Genomic DNA, 22,957 nt, shown 5'->3' on the forward strand with positions numbered 1-22,957 from the left:
TGTTCCGTCCCAAACAGCTATAATTTTGTCTTGGTATTATATATATATATATATATATATATATATATATATATACACACACACACACACACACACACACACACACACACACACACACACACACACACACACATATATATATATATATATATATATATATATATATATATATATATATAATCAGGATAAATTGCAATCTTGACCTGACTAGGTTCCCAGTTATTAAACTTGTTTCATTATTTTGTACAACAAAAACGTAGCTTTAGCGCGTTCCTTTTTAAACATCAAAATACGTATTTACATCATGCTTGTGAGTAAATCTGCATGCTGCGTAAACATGTTATCAGATACCGCATTAGACACATACATCGTTTATTTGTATTATTATATTAAAATTTATAAATATAATCATAAAATAGAATTTCATGCAATCTGATTTTTTTTTGTTAGGCTCAACCTCAGAGAAGGCTTTCAGGCTCACAAGCATGAAAATAATACATGAGGTATTTTACTGTAAATATACTTTAAGGACTGAATATGTAATTTTCTAATTTAACTACTCTTAAAAAGGTTTTGCTGGGCATGTAAACCCTTGGTATTTGGGCTCTGACTAAATCTATTCTAAGTCTAGTCACTTAAGAGATGACCGAGTTCTTTGGAACTGGTCTGCTTTTAACTTCGTTGAGGTTACGCTAAGGTTGGATTCTCGGTAATGAATGCTGCTAATAGTGTCTTGGGTTTAACACATCTGGTGTCCACATCTAGCGCCTCGGCATTAATACATCTAGTGTCTCGGTAATTAATACATATAGTGTCCTCGTATTAATGCACCTTGTAACCTGACTTAATCATAGTTTATGTAATGACCAACTAAACCTACACTTCAGAATTGAAACCACTTTCCTTGTCACAACTCCTGTTACTAGACAAGTTTTGACACGATCCTCTAGAATCGTCTGCATTCATCACTTTATGGAGAGGAACTTTGTTAACTTTGTGCGCCGGAGAGTTCGTTCCAAGAAGCTGGACAGCCTCCTCTTCGTCTACGAAATCAGAACGAGTAGGACCTCTTAGAGGTTTCGAGCGAGTCGGTTTGATGTAGCCATTGAGCATCTGAGAAATGAATTCATATTCCTCATCGTCCTCTACATATGCGGAATCGCGGCTGTTCCCGCTGAGCAGCATGTACCCCTCCTGTCCGGGGGTCAGGCTGAATCTCTTAGACGAAGGGTGGTACAGTTCTATCAGCTGGGGTTTTGTCAGCTCCACCAAGCTGTTCGACCGACAGACGGTCGACTGGATGAAGTCGTGCTCAGCGAGGGACTGGGTGAAGAAACGAAGATGGATGTTTTTATCAACGTCTTCCGATCGCTTCTTTCTGGACCTGGAGTAATCGTTGTCGCAGCTCAAATCACACCCGAGACCGGTCACGAGATCGGGACCGTTCACCTCCACACACGTCTTCTTGCCCGGACCTCGTTTTTTATGTCTGTGTCTCTTTTTTGAGGCAGTGCCGGAGCTTACCCTGTCCTGATCCTTGTTGTGTTCTTGTTCTTTGTTACCCAGCTCGGGATTCACGCTGCCGGTGTTCTTGCACTGGACTCTTGCTACCCCAGACTGCACGTGCGCCTGTGAATCATTATCGGGCGACACGGCGTATGCACCCGTAGTGTCATCAGATTTATCAACAGTTGGGGCAGACAAGTCATACTGACAACAGCTGTTCGGATCTAAAGGGCTGGATTCGGTGCTACAGCATGGTATGCTGTGCTTCCAATTGTTCTTTCGAATTTTCTGACCTGTGTCGTGGAACTCTACACTTTCAGAGCTGTCGTCGTACGTAACAACGGGGAGGGCAATCTGTGCTTTTCCCGAAGCATCCTTGCAATAGCAGTTATCTCCCTTGAACATGTTGGGATTGTACTTCACGTCTTTGGAATGATTCGAGGACACCTGGTCGTCGTTGTTGAAGTCGACGCTGACGTAGGTGTCAAGCGTGCTCGTCAACTTGTCCTGGTTATCACTGGAGGCGAATTCACGATGGAGAATCACCTCAGAGTCACCAATCCCGCGGTATCTGTACTTCTTGTTGTCCACTTTCTTAACACGCTTTTTATCTTTATTCGACTTGTGCTGACTGTTCGCACTGGCGCACTTGACACACGCTTCACACACGCCTTTGTTCCATTTCGTTTGTTTCTGCTCATATTCCGATTCCTGTTTTTCCGACAACCCCGTGCTCTTTGTTGGTTTCCCGTAACTCACATCGACGTTGTAATTGAGAACACCATACATGTTGCTCCCGGAACTGACCGAATTGGGGTTCCCGTTATTCTTCTCCCCGGGCACTAGACTGTTCAGACCCGAGGGTCTGCGCGAGGTGCCCCAGGACAGAGAGGCGTGGCGGTTGCTGGCTCGGGAGAAATGCCTCGCAATGGATGAATCCTCCAATCGGCGACACAGCAGAACACAGTCTTTCTTAAACTGCTTTGTCAGAATGGCGTACAGAAACGGATTCGCACAACTGTTCAGCGGGAGGACAAAGATTGTCAAGACTTTGGCTTCGTTCAGCTGAATGAGCTCTTTGCCAAAGGCTGCTGCCAGGGAGAGGATGGCTATTGGTGCCCAGCACAGAAGGTCCGTGAAAACCAACAGAGCCATTCGTTTGGCAACACGCGTGTCGTTAGAGTTCCATGCCTGAGAGTCACGTATGCTGATGTACATGAGCAGGTAGCAACTTAGTATGATGAAGAACGAGAGACCATTGAAGACCATTATGAAGCAGACGTACCCTGAAAACCATAAACAAAACATTGTTAATTTCTTCAGTAAATACTAGCAGGATTTTGGAAAGACCACTGAAGATCATTACCCAAAAAACAATAAACGTAACCTGGAATTTGGAGACACCGTTATGAAGCAGGCGTATTCTGGAGAAAAAAAACCCAATACAAATAGTCGTGATATGGTTTATTAGTAAACACTAGCAGGATTTTAGAAAGACCACTGAAGATCATTATAAAGCCGACGTACCTTACATATACAAATATAACCACATCAAAGTGTATTAATAAACAAAGCATTGATTTGGAGACACCAGTATGAAGCAGTTGTACCCCAAAACAACACAAACAGTCGTGTTAACGTTTATTAATTAACACTAGCAAGGTTTTGAAGAGACCATTAAAGACCATTAGGAAGTAGACGTACCTTAGTAAAACCTAGTACAGTTAGTCGTGTTGAAGTTTTATTAACGAACAACAGCAGGATTTTGTAGTTATAATTGAAGACCATTATGCAGTTATTAATTTTTATTGCAAACTGTCACAGGGTTTAGTCTAGACAACACAACCAACGCTAGAAACTTGATTCATTTTGTTTGAAAAAAACTATAAAGAAATTCAATTTGACTTATCCCAACATAATCGAATAAAAAGCTAAAGATATATTAAACATTAAAAAAACTCCGGAGTTCGCTCGTTTGGCTAATTTATTGTCAACTAGTTTTGCAAATTTCAACTAAGTTACTTCAATTCATAATTATCAATTTGGAGATATATGTAAAGGATTACATATGGTACAAAAACCCACTCTGATTGGACTAGGTAGGTATGATTCAAACAGAACCGTATAAAGACAAACATAACTGTGCGTGTTTGTGTATAATTTCAGTTGCCAAGGGAATAGAATACTATTAATGCACATAGGGAAAGAGTAATTTTGATGATCCTTACAGAAATTATATTGACATAAAGTGGAATTAGAAATTATCCTAAAACATTATTACTTTTATCACGTTAAAAACATATACTTATGTTATAATCAACTTGAAAACAGCATCTTCTGCACACCGAATACAGCATTGTAACCCAAAATAAAAATAAATGTTAAAAATGGATATAAACATGGAACTCAAGTTAAAATAAACGAAGCCTGCTTGAAACGTAAGAAGAGTTAGAATCGCTTCTAGACAGTGTCGAGGATACACGTTATAGGCCAGTCAATCTACGAGAGAAACACTTGAATGGGAACAAATTTTAACAATTGATGTTTTGTAGTTTCTGGTTCTACTTGTTGTAGAGAATAACATATAACAAGTCTATAGAAATCAGAGCACCGAAAAGTGGTACAAGTGGGTCAAATCCAAGATGGCGGATTCTAACATGCGGACACACACACACACACACACACACACACACACACACACACTATATATATATATATATATATATATATATATATATATATATATAATTCACTAAATGACTTGGAAGTGGTTATAAATGTTATCATCGATTGTCTTGATGTTGAGTGATAATGTCATGCACCGTTACCTTTTGAGATGAGGCTCTTGATCTCAAACGGGAGGCAGACGGCGAACGTTCTGTAGTCGCTGATGCCAAACAGTGGAAGACTGGCCAGCAGTGTGGCGTAGATCCACCCACCGAGCATTATGTAACCTTCACAAGAAAATAACATTTGATAAAATAATGTTTTTAAAAACTAGTGAATATATGTTATTTACTAGACAGTAGCAAGTGAAATAAAACTTCTCCATTGAGTCCTGAATGTAGAAACATTCTGCACAGTTCTGTAAAGAAATAAACACCTGCAACTCGCCATGTTGTGAGATGTCTGAAGAAAGGAAAATACACACAAAATACTGTAAAGAGGAAAAAGAGAAAAAAACCACTGACAGAAACATGTACCCAACTAGCTGTGCTGGAGGTGGGGAGCGTGTATTTCTAGTTTGCCCCTCTTCAACAAATGATTTTTATTTTAAATATGTGTTAGGATTAAAATACTTTAATTATAAATCATATGACATATACTACACATAAAAAGGATGTAAAATATATTTCATGCACACATAGATTGGACAAACAACAACAAAATATGTGGGACAATATGAAAATCATTAAGGTTGTACAGCATCATTATTTACTCCATGCAAGTCAATTCAAATATTACTCCAGAATATACTGCGTAAAAAAATAACATGATATCACAAAGAATAAGTTATAATCACTCGGTAAATGGCATGACAAAATTAATATATGTTATCGACAGAACCTTTGATTTATTCACCCATATGCCATAGCACCGTCTCAATTTGCTTTTATGTACTTATTTCCATGTGACCGCATAAAACATATTTACAAATGCGGTTACGTATACTATAACAATAACAAATAATGTATGTGTACAAAGACGGGGATATTAAAATGTCACAAAGTCCAAATTAGCTGAACTTTGAAAACCGCATTTAGCAATGTTTCCTTATTCTTTCACTGAAGTCCTGTTAATGTAAACCTATTAAGTTGCTACAGTTAATAACGACATGACAAATTGTGGCGTGATATCTTAACATTTAATTTACTACAGTGAAGGTAAACGCGGTATCCAAGGGATGGGTGTTAAGGTGCTCACCCTTTCCCTTCTATCTCGGCTGAGATTTCGCTGACTACACTAATAATAAAGTCGAGTTTCCCAGTTATTTACACTCAAATCATTTTCAAAATAACGTATTTACTTAAATACAACATAAATTCTATTCCAATTAATAACTTAATAAAAAAGATACTGCTGGAGGCTGCCATTTTTGTATCATGTGACCACTATCGGTCAGATGGACGGTTAGTCCATTGGTAGTTTTAATTATTGCATCAACGCTTTGTCTCACTGAAGGTGCACACGCTTATAGCCGGAGGTCAATTCCAAATAATAATAAAAAATCTTAAAAAGCAAACAACTGGTATAATTTGATAGTTTAAACGTTCCTCTTCAAAATTAATCTGGTTGTCATGATGAAAAACCACCTACGAGGTGAAAATTACTAGTATGTCAAAATGGACTGAGCTGAATATCAGTGTCCTAATATTTGTAGCAGTTGAACTTCATGATATCATTACTGTTTGACGGCGATTCATGGGTGCACGCATGGGCGTACGACCCGGGGGGGGGGGGTCAATTGCCCCCCCCCCCCACCCCCCCAAATTCGGGCAAAACAGTGGGAAAACAGTGGGGAAAATTCGGGCAAATTTTATCTGGGTAAAATTTCGGGTAAATCAACCTCTCCAGCCCCCTTAAATCAAAGAGTCCCCATACGCCCATGGGTGCACGTCATGAACGCTTTTTGTATTTAGTGACCTAGTATGGGAGTGGCAGTCCTCTTTGTTAAAAGAAGGACGTCTTGTCCAGTATAGAATCTTCTACCAAGTGGAAAGGCGCACCTTTGGCTGTCCTCCTATAGACGAGTCACTGGATTGAGATTCGTTGAATGAACCACTATTTTGCCAAATGCCCATTCCATGTCCATTAATGCATATGTTTAGTCACTAGAAAGACTTATTATCAAACATCTTACAATGGCAGCAAACTCAGGACAGTCCCTTTAAGCTGGAGACAAAAGCTAGTTTCAATATTTGGTACAGATGTATCTCAAACTATGTACGCAGACACTTTTTAGTGTTGTCTTAGCCATTAGTCAAAATCGGTTTGTCTTTTGAAAAACGCACACTGTAGTGTAGTGGAAAATGTGTCACTTACTTGAATGTCTGAGTGACAGTCTCTTGTTGAGCTGCATGGCGTGTGTGATGGCGTAGAACCTCTCCAGTGTTATGACGGTCAGAGTGAACACACTCAGCTCGCTAGACAACACGCCTAGGAAACCCGATATCACACACCCGGCACTCATCTGCCACCAGATGGCGTGTTTCCGGAACTCTCCTGTAATTAAAAGCAGGATTTTAACATTTTTGTATTGAATTTTGAGTAGCACATATTATGTAGACATGTTAAAATGTGGTTGGTGGGGTTTTTTTGTTAAATATATTTTTTAATGTTGGTTTGTTTGATTGTTTGTTTGTTTGGTTTGTTTTGTTTGCGTTTATTTATTTATTTATTTATTTTTGTTTCTTTTGGTTTGCTTTTTAACAAAATCAAAGATTGTACCTTTTTTATACACACAAATATATTATAATAAAAAATTGGACGGTATTAAAATGAATCTGATTTTTTTGAAGCTATTTGAATTGGACTTATGATCTTTACAAAACGCTAACTGCGAGAAAGCGTACTGGGAACAAGTTTATAATATTTATTTACATGCTCCTATACCACTAGAGTTTCGAGTATGTCTGTCCCGGGTCCGGTCTCTGGATAGCCAGTGATCTGACCCGGGACAGAACACAAGTTTATGTCACAAACAGTTCTTACAAAATTACTGCCTGGTCAGTTTTTCCCCCCTTAATTTCTACTTTCGATCAGTGTTTTACAAAAACCCAAACTGTACAAATGTATGATATTATTGATTTAGCACGAATGTCAAGAACAGATAACAATTACTGTCAAATTATATGATCGCTTTGTTACTTGGCATATGTAGGGAAATCTATATGTCAGCCATACTGAAAACTATACCATGTTATTTCTACCGACCGATTGTGAGTGCTTTATAAACAAGTAATTCAAAAAGCATAATTGATAAGATAGACGTAAAAGGGACTGGTTGAATACATCTTTGGTTTGTTTGTTTGGATACCTTGCTATTAACATTTATTTCTACACTTAGCAATTATTATTTTACACTTTTACACCCATTTTTGTTTCTATTCCAAAAACACACGTACCCAGCGTGTATACATGAACAATTGAGAGAAAGCCAACACGAATTGGCTGCTGTTAACATTTATTTTTACACTTAGCAATTATTATTTTCTTTTACGCACGTTTTTATTTCTGTTCCAAATACACACGTGCCCAACGTGCAGACATGAACAACTGAGAGAAAGCCAACACGAATTGGCTGCTGTTAACATTTATTTTTACACTTAGCAATTATTATTTTCTTTTACGCACGTTTTTATTTCTATTCCAAATACACACGTACCCAACGTGCAGACATGATAAATTACTAAGAAGCCGAATTAAACGAAGACATTTCTGTTTTGTCTTCTGCTTTTAACATTTATTTTAAATTTAACCATTATTATAGACTTTTACACACATTTTCATTTCTATTCTAAATATACACACGTACCCAGTGTGTAGACGTCAACAATTACGAGAAACCCGACCCGAATGGGCTGAAGGCATGTCTGTTTGGTCGTCTGCTATTAACATTTATTCTATACTTAGCAATTATTTTATTATGAACTAATACTTATGTTTATTAAAGGGACTATCTGGAGTTTGGTGCCATTGTGGCATGTGTACGACTAACAGTACCTTTTTGATGATACAATTACATATTAAAGATATTTTCTTGTTTAAAATATCAGTGTCTGTATAAACAAAGGTGTTTGTTATCCTAATATTTATAGTGGTCCAAACAGGATTTTTATCTTCAATTATTTCGTGCGTACAAAACTCATATGTATTAAAAATTAAATGAAAACTGACTTTCAAATATTAGAAAACGTCCACAAACACACAGGATATTCAGACACTGATGTTTGACAAAAAGAAAATATCTTTAATATGTAATTTTAGCCACCAAAAGGATTATGTTATACTAGAATCGGACTACCACCTGCTAGCACAAAGTTGGCCAACGACTGTCGAATTGCTGGTTTGAGTGTTCTTACAACTCGATTGTCGACGTATAACCATTGATTGTTAATCTGAACACATCCTAAGTCGGGAGTTTGGGGAATTACATCACAACCATCGAGTTGGCCAACTTGGTCTGAGCCTAACCCTAGTACTCTGACGGTAAGAGAGACTGAGACTAGCAATATTCGGAAACATTTTACAATGGCTAGAAACACAGAATAGTCCCTTTAACCCACTACACACGCACCCAGCGTGGAGGCGTCGACAATGGCGAGGAAGCCGAGGTAGATCCCCATGAAGAAGTCGGCGCAGGCGAGGTTACAGATGAGGAAGCGTGGGACGTCCATCTTGGTCCGACTAGTCACCGAGACGAACAGCACGACGCCGTTACCGAGCAGAGCCAGCATGAAGACAATCCACACCCCACAGCGGAGAGACCACCACCCGAACAGGTCGTCACACGGCATGAAGGGACCTGCCAATTAAACAGTACATTAACAATCCACACCCCACAGCGGAGAGACCACCACCCGAACAGGTCGTCACACGGCATGAAGGGACCTGCCAATTAAACAGTACATTAACAATCCACAACCCACAGCGGAGAGATCACCACCTGAACAGGTCGTCACACGGCATGAAGGGACCTGCCAATTAAACAGTACAATAACAATCCACACGCCACAGCGGAGAGATCACCACCTGAACAGGTCGTCACACGACATGACGGGACCTGTTAATTAACAGTACATTAACAATCCACACCCCACAGCGGAGAGACCACCACCCGAACAGGTCGTCACACGGCATGAAGGGACCTGTCAATTAAACAGTACATTAACAATCCACACCCCACAGCGGAGAGACCACCACCCGAACAGGTCGTCACACGGCATGAAGGGACCTGCCAATTAAACAGTACATTAACAATCCACACCCCACAGCGGAGAGACCACCACCCGAACAGGTCGTCACACGGCATGAAGGGACCTGCCAATTAAACAGTACATTAACAATCCACAACCCACAGCGGAGAGATCACCACCTGAACAGGTCGTCACACGGCATGAAGGGACCTGCCAATTAAACAGTACAATAACAATCCACACGCCACAGCGGAGAGATCACCACCTGAACAGGTCGTCACACGACATGACGGGACCTGTTAATTAACAGTACATTAACAATCCACACCCCACAGCGGAGAGACCACCACCCGAACAGGTCGTCACACGGCATGAAGGGACCTGTCAATTAAACAGTACATTAACAATCCACACCCCACAGCGGAGAGACCACCACCCGAACAGGTCGTCACACGGCATGAAGGGACCTGCCAATTAAACAGTACATTAACAATCCACACCCCACAGCGGAGAGACCACCACCCGAACAGGTCGTCACACGGCATGAAGGGACCTGTCAATTAAACAGTACATTAACAATCCACACTCCACAGCGGAGAGACCACCACCCGAACAGGTCGTCACACGGCATGAAGGGACCTGCCAATTAAACAGTAATATATAATATGCAGCATACAACACAGAATATTGACAATTTGCACACATCCTGGGACGCTATTCACAAAATATCGTAAACCTAATGTTGCGCTGAAACAAATCTACGACTAAACTACAGTTAGAATTTCGAAATTCACTATAACTAATATAGTCTGAAGTGTATATATTTCATTTTCTTTTTATTTGTCCTTACAATGCTACATGCTAATGATGTAACACGTTACCGTGCGTCAGATATATAACTGCTAGTCATAAACTTACTCACACACACACACACACACACACACACACACACACACACACACACACACATTTTGGCTTGAATTACTATTCATTTATTTTCAGTATACTAATTTATTCCAAATTAAATGTATCCCTCAATACAAATTCGCTGGCGCAAATCAGAACTCGTGCCTAGGATGGACGTGCCTGAATCTTCATTGGATATGGACACGTCAATAGATTTTTCCTTCATGTTTCCCGTAAACTCACGATGTTTTGTTAAATAGGATCCATCTCATTAATATGTTGTCTCTTGATAGTAAATCTTTTTCTTTGATACATAGCTTACTTTTAAAGTGATACATGATACACAATTTAACAACAAAACATGCCACACCAACGAGACTTCAGTCTTAATGTATTCAACATCTAATGTGTGGTTCATTTCCCCACAATCTCTATTTAGGCCAACCACAGTCCATAAAAATTTCCCGTACTATATGTAGTCCAATATACATGTATATATGGTCATTACACTGTCTACTCTATTGTTAACTACCAGTAGCACTAGCGTAGCCCGGGGGAGAGGACATGAGGGCCGCGTCTCTTCAATCACACCTCTACCCCCACCACTTTTTATATTTAGCTATTGGCTCATAACACGACTTATAGACAGTGTGGTTCCCCATCCCAAATGTGGATGGCTCCTCTAATATCAAATCTTTCCCACGCCGATGACTAATCTCTATCCTGGAGAAAGAGCTCAGATAGTTGCAATCTAATTAAAATTAGCTCCACTGGTTAATTACTATTACCTGTGGATCTAACACCACCCTGTTGGAGCTCATGTCCAGTTGACCTTTCATTCGACCAATCAATATTGGTCGATATTTAAATTGTTATTTATAGATGAAATGTCACCTGGACATGGGAGTCCACGCAATGCTGTTAGATCTACTGGTAGACCAGTAGAGCTAATTTTAATCAGATTGAGATAGTTGAGGAATGTTCCCAGGGCAACCTGCTTGGATTTTTATATAAAATAAAATAAAATAAAATAAAATAATTAAACAAACTGCCTCACCAGGTTTTGGCTTGCAGTTGATTGGCGGTCTGGCGATGACGAGGTCATGGGCGTATTCTCGAGGTTTGTAGTCCTCCAGGTATTTCCCGCTGCCTTCTGGGAACGACGACTCGTAGTCAGGGAAATCCGTATCGTACGTGCCGAAATTCTCAAAAATATTGTCCACGACAAATGAATGATTTACAGCTGAAGGTAAAAAAAAAAGAAATGAAATGATATTCAAGACATTTGTATTGGTCATTCATAAACATCATGGGATGATTTGCACAGTTATGTTAATTTCTAACAATATCTTGTAAAAGAGTAAATTAATGACATCGTCTTGTAAAATGTCAACCATTTACAAACAGCTATCACCTTCTTGTGAAATTTCAACCATTTACAAATAGATGTCATCGTCGTGTTAATTTCAACCATTTACAAACAGATTTCATCATCTTGTCAAATTTCAACCATTTACAAAAAGATGTCATCGCCTTGTCAAATTTCAACCATTTACAAACAGATGTCATCGCCTTGTCAAATTTCAACCATTTATAAACAGATGTCATCGTCTTGTCAAATTTCAACCATTTACAAACAGATGTCATTGCCTTGTCACATTTCAACCATTTACAAACAGATGTCATTGCCTTGTCACATTTCAACCATTTACAAACAGATCGAATCTGCTTTTACTACCACCTGTTTTAAGGCTTCTTTATATTCTGTTCCACCAATCCATCTAACGTAGCAATGGTATATAGAAGAAATGGTGACTCCTCATTAATTAATTAATTAATTAATTTATTTATTAGGTAATTTATTGTACCTGTAAAAGTTTTATTTTTAATATTAATTCATTAATTCATCACCTTCATTCATTTGCTTGCTCATGCAATCACTCCCTGCTCTCTAACCATTATTTTTGTTTACTTTACCTATGTTTGCAACATTTGTTACACGTGTATTATTACTATTAATATAATGCCTGTAACCGTTTCACGTGGTGATCACGTACACAGTGTTTCCCAGAACTCGGAGACGTTCTGGAAGGCCTCCCAGACCCCGCCCACCGGCTTGTCCCCGTGCATCCACGTCACGTCCTCCTTTAGCTGAATCTTGTTCTTCGTCTGTAACACAAACACTCCTTACGTAAGCATTATGAAAAACAACGAAAACAAACTAAAACAAAACAACCAAAAAACAAAGACAAAAACAAACCCCGAAAACCCCCATCTGCAGTGATAATTGAATGTGTGTGTGTGTGTGTGTGTGTGTGTGTGTATATATATATATATATATATATATATATATATATATATATATATATATATATATATATATATATATAAATATATAAAATTGCTTGGTACACTTCACACGTTCGGGATGATGCATCCCTTGCTGCTAATCGGAAAGAGTAGCCCATGAAGTGGCGACAGCGGGTTTCCTCTCTCAATATATGTGTGGTCCTTATCCATATGTCTGACGCCATATAACCGTAAATACAATGTGTTGAGTGCGTCGTTAAATAAAACATGTCTTTCTTTGTTACATTTCACACGTTCCACCACCAGCACCCCGTATGCTACGCCAGTTACGACTCTAGTAGACGTAGCATGCTCACTTCAGTTCCCGTGTCGAGAAAGTCACAGCAGTGATAGGCATAGGATAAAATCAGCAGTTTTATTTTGGGGAACGCTTCCTTCCGCGGGAATTCCCTGAGTTCTGGATTGTGGTAGGTCTTCAGTTTGTTCAGGTTCTCAAGTCCGCTCTCTGGTAACATGGGGATGTGGTTGTCGCCCAGGTTTCTGAAAGAAGATCATTAATGTACTGAAAAACGTGGTAAAATAGCCACCAAAGATGGGTGTAGGGTATTAGGCTGACACATTACGGCTTATGGTTTCGTACTCGCAAATAAGGGATGCAGCATCCCACAGACAGGATAGTACATAACATGGTCTTTGTTATACCAGTTGTGGATTACTGGCTGGAACGAGAAATAACCCAATGGGCCCAATAATTACTGGGATCGATCCTCGGCCAACTGCGCTCTACCACTGTGCTACATCCCACTGGAGACACATTAATTAAATGATTTGGAAGCACGTTAAGTAATTAAGGATGATACATTTCATTACTGATAGTTGTTTACGGAATCATATTAATTTGTTAATTTAAACTTATTTTGTGCTTATGTCCAACTAAGGTTCAAGCACGCTGTCCTGGACACGCACCTCAGCTCTAGGTTGGAGCCGGTACCGTGCTGCGAACCCAGTACCTACCAGCCTTATGTCCGATGGCTTAACCACGACACCACCGAGGCCGGTTATTAATTGAAATTAACTGAATATTTGTATATAAATTTAATTTTATGGTGGTTTTGGTGGAAACAATATTTTAAAGTTTTATCATTAATTAATTTGGGAAGTTGTAATTATGGTTATAGACTTATATATGATGATTTACCAGGTACATTTTTATGCAGAAATAATGCGCCTGAAGTGACAAGTATATCTACGTTATTGTTAAGATGAGCGTTGTTTATTTGATGTTTACTGCATACTTACAAGTCTTCAACGTTCATGAGTGGAATGAACGCTGCTGGATGAATCCTGCTGAGTTTGTTGTGAGAGAGATCTCTGTTAAATACAATATTAGTAACACAATATTACATTAATAAACGATAATATATTGAACCACGTTAAAATACTTATAGCTGACTCCATACAAGTAGCATAACCATTATATTAAAAATATGAATTGCAGATAATGGTTTAATTAAAAAAGAGCATAACCGTATAACTCGAAAGGCTAAATGGACTAAAATTATTTTTAGAAACAATATTAATTTATCACAAACGAATGATTATTAAGTATATTTTAAATGATTTGTGAATTGGTACACAAAAATAATATTTTTGTATTATGTAGACATTTTTTTTCTTTAAACCTGTTGATGTGCAAGTCAAATGACGCAACTATGATATTCAGCCTGTTGATGTGCAAGTCAAATGACGCAACTTTGATATTAAACAAATGTTCGTGTACTGCGTGATGTTTCTATACTACAACGTCAGCGCTTTACATTGTGTCACGTACAAGTAAAGAAGCTTATCCAGTCCATAGAAGGCATCTTCCGGGATATGTGTGATGTAGTTGTGGCCCAAGGTTAGGTCGGTTAGTTCGTGCAGACTACGAAACGGACGTCCCTCCAGAGACGTGATTGCGTTGTTACCCATATTTCTACAACACATTAAAAAAAACCTCGATACATAATCCAGTAGAGTCAATTCCGTTGTTTACCACATTTCTACACAAACATTCCAATAGATTTCATCTTGTCATTCCAATATTAAAACAAAAACAAACCCAACCCAACAAACAACAACAAACCCCACCAAAAATAGACCTATAACCTAACGATTCAATATGGATGTATCCCATATTTATATACAAAATACCAAAATATCATATACATTATCCAACAGAGTCGATTTTGTTGTTTTACGAAACACTTCCGAAAAAACCCATATACATAATACAATAGTGTTATTTTTGCTGTCCCCCATAGAGTCAATTTCGTTTCATCAATAGAGTCGAAGTCTTTTCCAACAAAAACGTATTTACGGTGTTTGGATATGCAACGAACATATAAGTCAGTAACAGCAATCAGTTTCATTTGTGTTAACTTGATTGGAAGGTTTGACTTTAGCGTGTCTTTAACATATGAGTGATATGGCCGTTTGATACGACAAATGAACACCCAGTGTTTTGTTAAACGAGTGTGTCAAAAATAAGTGTTCTGTTTTTAAACTTACAGGTTGAGAAGAGCGGAACACCCAGTGACGTTTGGAAGCTGGTCTATCCGATTTGAGTGGACATCTCTGAAATAGAAGAGATGCAGATAATTAATAAGTAAAGATTTTCTATCTCTTAAAAGTGCAATATCGCCACTCTAACATATAACATAGCTTCCTAATGTACATAAGCATACGATACCTCGGGCAAAAATGATAGAGATATTCAGGCAAAATGACCTTTTTACCACGTATTTACATCATCTACCCTCCAAATGAGTTGTATTCCATGCGTAGTGATTCGTTTGCAACCCTATATAGCTGTTTGGTAGTAATGCTAATATGAATAAATGTTTTTATCCAGATTCGGGCATTTTCGTTTAATTCCGGCAAAAGCCAGTCTGCCACTCCCTACACAAATGGGAGCCGATACGTATATGCTTATGTAAATCACAAACCTAAGTATTTTATGTATAATCAGCTGTCTTAATAAACAAGTCTGCTGTAATTTTTGCATACAAACAATGTTATGCTAAACAGCGAAGAAGGCGTCCTGTGTGTTGAACGCTCAATGGTATATGAAGTTTGCACAATACCATTCACTTCCGCGTGCATTTCAATACAAATTCTGTGTTAGATTCTGTGTTAGAATATAGTTTGTGAAAAATAGCACAATATAGACAGGGCCACGTGACTGCTATGTTTAGCATGTACATTGACAAGCATAAAAATCAATATCACAAAGATTTGGAACTATCCATCTTTAAGCCAAATTACTGTTTCAATTTGCTGTTACACCATAGTCCTTATATGCACATTTGTTTTCACGTAGTAATAAACACATTGCAAGTAACTTCAAAACCAATGGGTTATTGTAGTATTAAAGGGGTCGAACTATTTGTAAATCATCAAAGAAATATTTGAAAACATTTCAATATTTTATAATAAAGTTTTACTGAAAACCTATTTGCTAAAGTAGAACGTACTGAGCTGCTATACTCAATAACAAGGGTAATTACGATGTGGTACCTGGATACACTGTCACGTGATTTACATTAGCAACTAACCGGCCTCGGTGGCGTCGTGATTAGGCCATCGATCTACAGGCTGGTAGGTACTGGGTTCGGATCCCAGTCGAGGCATGGGATTTTTAATCCAGATACCGACTCCAAACCCTGAGTGAGTGCTCCACAAGCCTCAGTGGGTAGGTGTAAACCACTTGCACCGACCAGTGATCCATAACTGGTTCAACAAAGGCCATGGTTTGTGCTATCCTGCCTGTGGGAAGCGCAAATAAAAGATCCCTTGCTGTCTGTCGTAAAAGAGTAGCCTATGTGACGACAGCGGGTTTCCTCTAAAAAACAGTGTCAGAATGACCATGTGTTTGACGTCCAATAGCCGATGGTAAGATAAGAAAAATCAATGTGCTCTAGTAGCGTCGTTAAATAAAACAAACTTTACTTTACTTTTACATTAGCAACACAAGACAAGACTTTATTAACACTCGGGCAGTTGATCAGTGGCACAGAGGAAATATAGACATAAACATTTTGTTAAATACACCACACAAGATGGTTGACGGTAAATGCATTGATTACAATGTGTTGACTATTACTTCCCGACATAAACTACTTACAATAAATAATTAGCGGTTTGTTTTTCTGTAACGGGTCTTAAAAACCTCGTACTCAATTTTCAAACAGCGTATTTATAAACATTGATTTTTTTTTAAGTTGCAATATGTATACTTTTAGTATTTAATAGATTTTACAAGAGATCACCCATAATATTTTTTCTCATGACAAGCAATTCTTCAACAGCCTTTAGTTGTAGTGGCTAGTCTAGTTTAAAATGCTGTATCAAGGCAACAGACGTTTTTCATTAATCCTTCTATCTTTTTTCTTCTTTTTTTTGGTATTATGTTTTTAGTTCATTTGTTAACTTTTGGGACTAAGTTTGCTAGTAAAGAATGTAGCTTTAAATAGCCTGAACAAGTTATTCAAAAACATTCGGGAACGACACTACATTTTCACCATATATACTGATACCATAAAATGGCTTTGCCGTAACCATGTTATTTGAAATTTGTTTTTACAGTAGACTACTTCAGCCTTAATGACTTAAGAGATTTACTTGAAGTCATATATTCATTAAATGGATAACGTCAAAACAACATATGGCACTAAACAGTAACTCACGGGGTTTTCAGAAGCTGTAAGTGGTAACACATGTCAGCGGGGAGTACTCCGATTTTGGCCCTGTCAAATTTCAGACCGGTTGTAGGAGACTGTAGTAGGTGGTTATAAGTATCTTTTAGCAATGCCAGAAGTGACCACACAACATTCTCCGAAGTGATCAGTCTGAGCACATACAAGATGATGGGAAATGACAGAAGTTGTGACATTGATAGCCACAAGAGACAAACACATGTCGCATGGTGGAGAGACAAGGAAATGCTTTATTTAACGGCGCTCTAAACGCATTTTATTTACGGTTATATGGCGTCAAGTAGAGAGACAAGGACTGGGATGAGGATGTGGCCAGAGAAAGACGTTGAATGATAGGAGGAGCAGCCAGATCGGGAAGAGGAGGAAACAAAAACAAAACCAATCCTTCATCCCCAAACTCACAGGGTTTTCAAAAGCGGTAAGTGGTGACACATATCAGGGGGGATGACTCTGATGTTGGCCCTGTCGAATCTCAGCCCGTCCAGACTCGATGTTCCCTCTAGGTCGGGAAACTCCGTCATGTCGTGCGCTTCAGATAGATAGCTGCAAGAAAAGATACGCACATTAGTTCTAGGAGTTCTTAGGAGTGTATAGCCTATTTAATGTATGGATATGAGTTTATTTCTTTTAGTAGGAAAGATGCAATGTTTTGGTTTGCTGCAAGTGTCTGGAGGAAGACTGTCATGTACATGCACTGTGATGTACATGTATATGTACTGAACTCCTTTAAAAACGCACTACCCAATTTTCCGCTGTTATGGCTATGAAACAAAAACCCTAACCTTTTTATTTTTTGCAATGTGTAGGTTATTTATTGCCTACTTGAATACATCCAATTATACAAAATCAGTTATAATTATTATTTCTTCTCATATGTCTTTTACAACAACACATCTGAAATGGTACGTTTTTGATGGAGTTCAGTATATAATGCAGGTAAATGTCTGAGACTTCAACGTTATGACGTCATTAAAGGTTTGAGTCTAGACTCTAAGATTTAAAGCACGAGCCCTGTACCGTTTGTTAGTTTGCATCGTCTCCATAGATATACCTCTATGTTACCTTGATGTGTCTGGTATGGAGTGGCTTTGCTTTTGTGTCCTTTTATAAAACGAACTTTTAAAATATTCGACAATTGTCATAAAAACATTGCTACATGTACTTCTGAGGTTAAAACATTGTATTTGAGGCCTTCAAAAAATTAACTTCTTATGCCCTCCCCTCATTAGACGGCATTTCCTCGGTTTCTCTCCAATTCAACCAATCGGATATCAGCATTCTGATCGTCTTAATCGTGAAGACACACCAAAAAGCCGTTTTAATAACAAGTCATGTGAAAAAAATTACTTCAACACAATTGGCCAGACATCATCGCCAAGAGCTGTACGAATGACGTCAAAACAACTAGCGCGAACACGCATTGACGCTTGCCCCGCCCATATCAAGTAATGAACCTATGAAATGCCGTCTAAATCGGTTAGAAGGCTTAAGACGTTTCATTTGGAAATAAGAACGGTCTCCGCTTCGCTCCGCCCTTTTTTATTTCTGAAGAAACGTCTTAATGCCTTCTAACCTATACATAGCTGGCTCCACCTCCCACCACCTGTGTAATATACTTTCTCTGAGTCTACAAACAACTTGTATTAAGCAGCCACCTGTGGCAAGAAGCAAACTTATAATTCTTCGTCATACGCCTGTTCAACATAGATATGGCTGTACATGCGAAATCAGCAACGCTGATTCTAATAAGAACTAACTTAATGTGATGGCCGTAAAACTAAAATGAGGTCACAGGTAGACGAAAATGACACCTTTGCGTCATATTCAGTGGAAGACGACCCCTGCCCCTGCCCCTGTCCACATCCGCTAGGTGTGGTTCTGGTTAAAGTGTTAAACATTCATCTAATTTCAATCTAAAGCAGTTATTTGAATCGCTTTCGTTATATCACTGAACACGTATTACACAGTAGATCCGTTTCACACCTTTATTACACATTATAACGCGTTTATGTAAACTTAACGAAAATTGTCAATGTTGATATTACTTACATTTTCCTGAGTTTTGGTAAATTAGAAAAGGCCTTCTTTCCTACAGACAGAATGGGATTACCCTTCAGCTGTAGTAACATTAAGTTCTTATTCTCAGCAAAGCTATAGTCTGGCAGATACTCAATATTGTTGTCATCAATATCTCTGGAAAAGAAAACAGAGATTTAATTGTGCAACTAAATTAATTGACAGTATTTTCATAGTGCAACATTTACAAATATATTCAAAAGCAATTTATATATTTAGCTGTTCATGTACGATTTAATTAATTGATATTCTGCCCCCTGTCATTTATGCAATAACTTAGTCTTTAGTTAACTAGGGGCTAACAATCAAACCAATTATTGTCAAATTAAATTACAGCAATTAAGGACACTAAGGACACTATGGATTTTAATTGTTAACCCCAGCTTAACAGCTAAGGACTATAAACCATGGCAATTACGTGTCACTAAATATATGTATCGTATAAAGAATGTTTCGTGTTGGAAAGGAAAATACAACCTACAAGCCAACTTGTGACTTCGGTTATTCATTTAACATTCATTAAAACAACACAAAGAAAACTTACACTGTGTTTGTATATATACTGAACAACAAACGAAATGGGAATATATATATATATATCATTATCATTATCATTATCATTATTAAACTAATTCGGTAAACAGATTATATTGCCAAATTGATCCTAAAATGTCCTCAAGACATTGATAGCTTTAATAGACACTAAAACTAATTGGATTTAAACTGAATAATGTTAAAGGGACATTCCTGAGTTTGTTGCATTGTAAGATGTTTCCGACAAATAATTTTTTTCTTCGATTAAACTTGCATATTAAACACATGTTCTTGTTTAGAATATCAGTGTCTGTATATTCAATGTGTTTCTGGTTGACTTAATATTTGTAAGAAGCCCAAACTGGATTTTGTCTTCAAATAATTTCGTATGTATGAAAAAATTATATTTTAGAAAATAAAATGAAATTTAACGTAGTACAAATATTGAAACGATCATAAACACGTTTAATATACAGCCACTAATATTGTATGCAGAAAAATATATTTGATATATGTAATTACACTCGTTAAAAAGTCTCGGTTAGTCGATAACATCTTAAAAATTGCAGCAAACTCAGGAATGTCCCTTTAAATACAGTAAAGCAAACTTAATATTTTTGTATCTTTTGTTGTTGTACCCCGAGGTCTGTCCATATTTATAGCAAATGCTGGCTATAAAATGTGTAGCAAATGCTGGCTATAAAATGTGTAGCAAAACCTCACCATAGGTCAAACTCCTGTTCCTGGCATGAACACAGATCTGAACTCTGCCAGCACAATTGATATAGGTTCGAAAATATTCCCTAGTTTCTGAATAGAACTCATCTGTACATTTATCGACTGTAATTATACACACAATCGAGGGATTATGGAATCATTCAGCACTCAGATACTGCGAACCATTATGGGAGTTGTCGGTTAATCCGTTCTTCGCCAATTTTAGCCTTCTGTCCGTGACTACAAGATTACAGTTCTAGGGATAGCTGGAGAAACACACTCGTAATTTGAAATCATAATTACAGAATTCTTCCAAATGAAACGAAAACAAATATTTGTTTAATGGCATATCAGAAAATTTTAAATGGGTTATCTTGACCCTTGATTGGTCTGTCCAAAAAGGACATATGGCGTACCGATACTACACTTGTTTACAATCGACTTTTTCTATTTTACGATACCGTATGGTTGCACATTCACTTAAGATTGCATAACTTTCAATATAATTTCTGTTTCAATATATTCTGTTAAAAATAGGACAATGCCGAAAGGCCTATTATTGTCAGGAAGCGCATTCGCTTCGTAACTTCTATGCCAAAAAAAAATCAACATCGATTTTCATATAAAGTTTGAGTTATTCACCCTTATGCTAAAGCTCCGACACATTTTGCTGTGGTATAAGTTGCATGACAGTTATTATTATCCTTTAGTTCTAAAAATGACAAGCACCATCAAACCAATGGGTTTTTTTAAATAACCACATATAATCATCATTTTTGTATTTTGTATTATTTTATTAATGAAAACTTATTTCCTAAACCGGGCTATATTAAGATACTACATATGGTGGTGATGTGCATTGGTGTATAGGGTCACACTTACAGTTCTTCCAAATCTGGCAACGACTTTAATGCGACTGGAATTTTCTTCATTCGGTTTTTATTCACTTGCCTGAAATTATAAAATATTATTTAGTGATGGTACATAATTTTCTTTTCTTGTTTCTTTCGCCCCATCGAAATATTTTAATTTATAGGTGTATTTTATTGATTTTAATAAATCTTATAATAAAATTACGTCTGGCTAGTGACTACCCCGTTGATTAAATCTTTTGATTATCTTTTAGACAGAGCTTTATAATTTTAAAAACTGAAATGTTAAAAACAAATATTTAATAATACTTACATACACGCTGATGCACTAGAAACACACGCACGTAGACACACACACACACACACACAGAGAGAGAGAGAGAGAGAGAGAGAGAGAGAGAGAGAGAGAGAGAGAGAGAGAGAGAGAGAGAGAGAGAGAGAGAGAGAGAGAATGAGAATGAGAGAATGACAGAGATGCAGAGACACAGAGATTGAAAGAGACAGAAACAGAGAGAAACACAAAATTCATACTAATATAAAATGTGTGCTCAAAACCACTAACATATAATCTGCTCAAAAAATAAAATTTGAATTTCTTTTCCATCAAGCTATAGGAAAAAACCCACTAAATCAATAGTGATGACATAAGATTTTTGTAAAGCGTGAAGCTATGTGTGAAAACCCTTTATAACAAATTAGCAAAGCACATACAGAATCCTCAAAGACGTGAGACCCACAAAGGCGTTGTCATGGAAATCCTCAATTAAGTTATCGTGAAGCAGTCTAAAAACAAGAGAGAAAAAGAAGAATTTTATGATATTTTATCACTGCAGCAAAATAATTATGGCCAAAAAAAAAATCACCGAATACCATATCAGATTTTATCGACAGCTTTTCCAACAAGGAAGAGAGGCTAAGTTTATTACATCTTGTAACATAGTGTTAAGCGAGATAAAGGGATGTTCAATTTGATTACCTTCAACTCAAGCTTTTACTCTCCTTTGGTACAAATGCCAATTTCTAACGATGGCTGTTCCCCGTTTACTACCTCCAGTATTTCTACTGGAATTATAGTTCTTTGAAGCTTATAACACTGGATCATAACCGGTAGCCATGGGATCCTTAACGGGTCCCCATGGGATACACATTTTGAGAAGCAAAAGGTTTAACGTACGTATACAAAATATGACATTTGCAACGAAACAGAAACTTTCTTGGACGTTAAATATAAATCCTGGTGAGATGTATATAGTATTGTTTAATTCTATTCTATTCTGTTCTGTTCTGTTCTTTTCTAATTTTAATTCTATTCTTAATACATTATATTCTATTATATTCTATCCTAATTATATTATATTATATT

The 22,957-nt window shown here is 37.6% G+C and overlaps 1 protein-coding gene across 1 annotated transcript in view; it reads right to left on the reverse strand.

Moving 5' to 3' along the window:
* Positions 1–340: 340 nt before the first annotated feature.
* LOC121381645 overlaps positions 341–22,957 on the reverse strand; it is a 32,684-nt gene continuing 10,067 nt past the window's right edge. The window contains exons 3-16 of the mRNA XM_041510982.1: positions 22,306–22,377; positions 21,605–21,673; positions 19,445–19,588; positions 17,798–17,938; positions 15,189–15,254; positions 14,470–14,613; positions 13,938–14,009; positions 12,995–13,178; positions 12,386–12,497; positions 11,386–11,571; positions 8,804–9,031; positions 6,550–6,729; positions 4,335–4,460; positions 341–2,792 (exon numbers count right to left, since the gene is read on the reverse strand). Coding sequence (XP_041366916.1) covers positions 877–2,792; positions 4,335–4,460; positions 6,550–6,729; positions 8,804–9,031; positions 11,386–11,571; positions 12,386–12,497; positions 12,995–13,178; positions 13,938–14,009; positions 14,470–14,613; positions 15,189–15,254; positions 17,798–17,938; positions 19,445–19,588; positions 21,605–21,673; positions 22,306–22,377 — 3,640 coding nt within the window. The 3' untranslated portion in view covers positions 341–876. The remainder of the gene's footprint in view (positions 2,793–4,334; positions 4,461–6,549; positions 6,730–8,803; positions 9,032–11,385; positions 11,572–12,385; positions 12,498–12,994; positions 13,179–13,937; positions 14,010–14,469; positions 14,614–15,188; positions 15,255–17,797; positions 17,939–19,444; positions 19,589–21,604; positions 21,674–22,305; positions 22,378–22,957) is intronic.

The sequence above is a fragment of the Gigantopelta aegis genome, chromosome 9 (assembly GCF_016097555.1).
Source record: "Gigantopelta aegis isolate Gae_Host chromosome 9, Gae_host_genome, whole genome shotgun sequence".
Classification (NCBI taxonomy): Eukaryota; Metazoa; Mollusca; class Gastropoda; order Neomphalida; family Peltospiridae; genus Gigantopelta; species Gigantopelta aegis.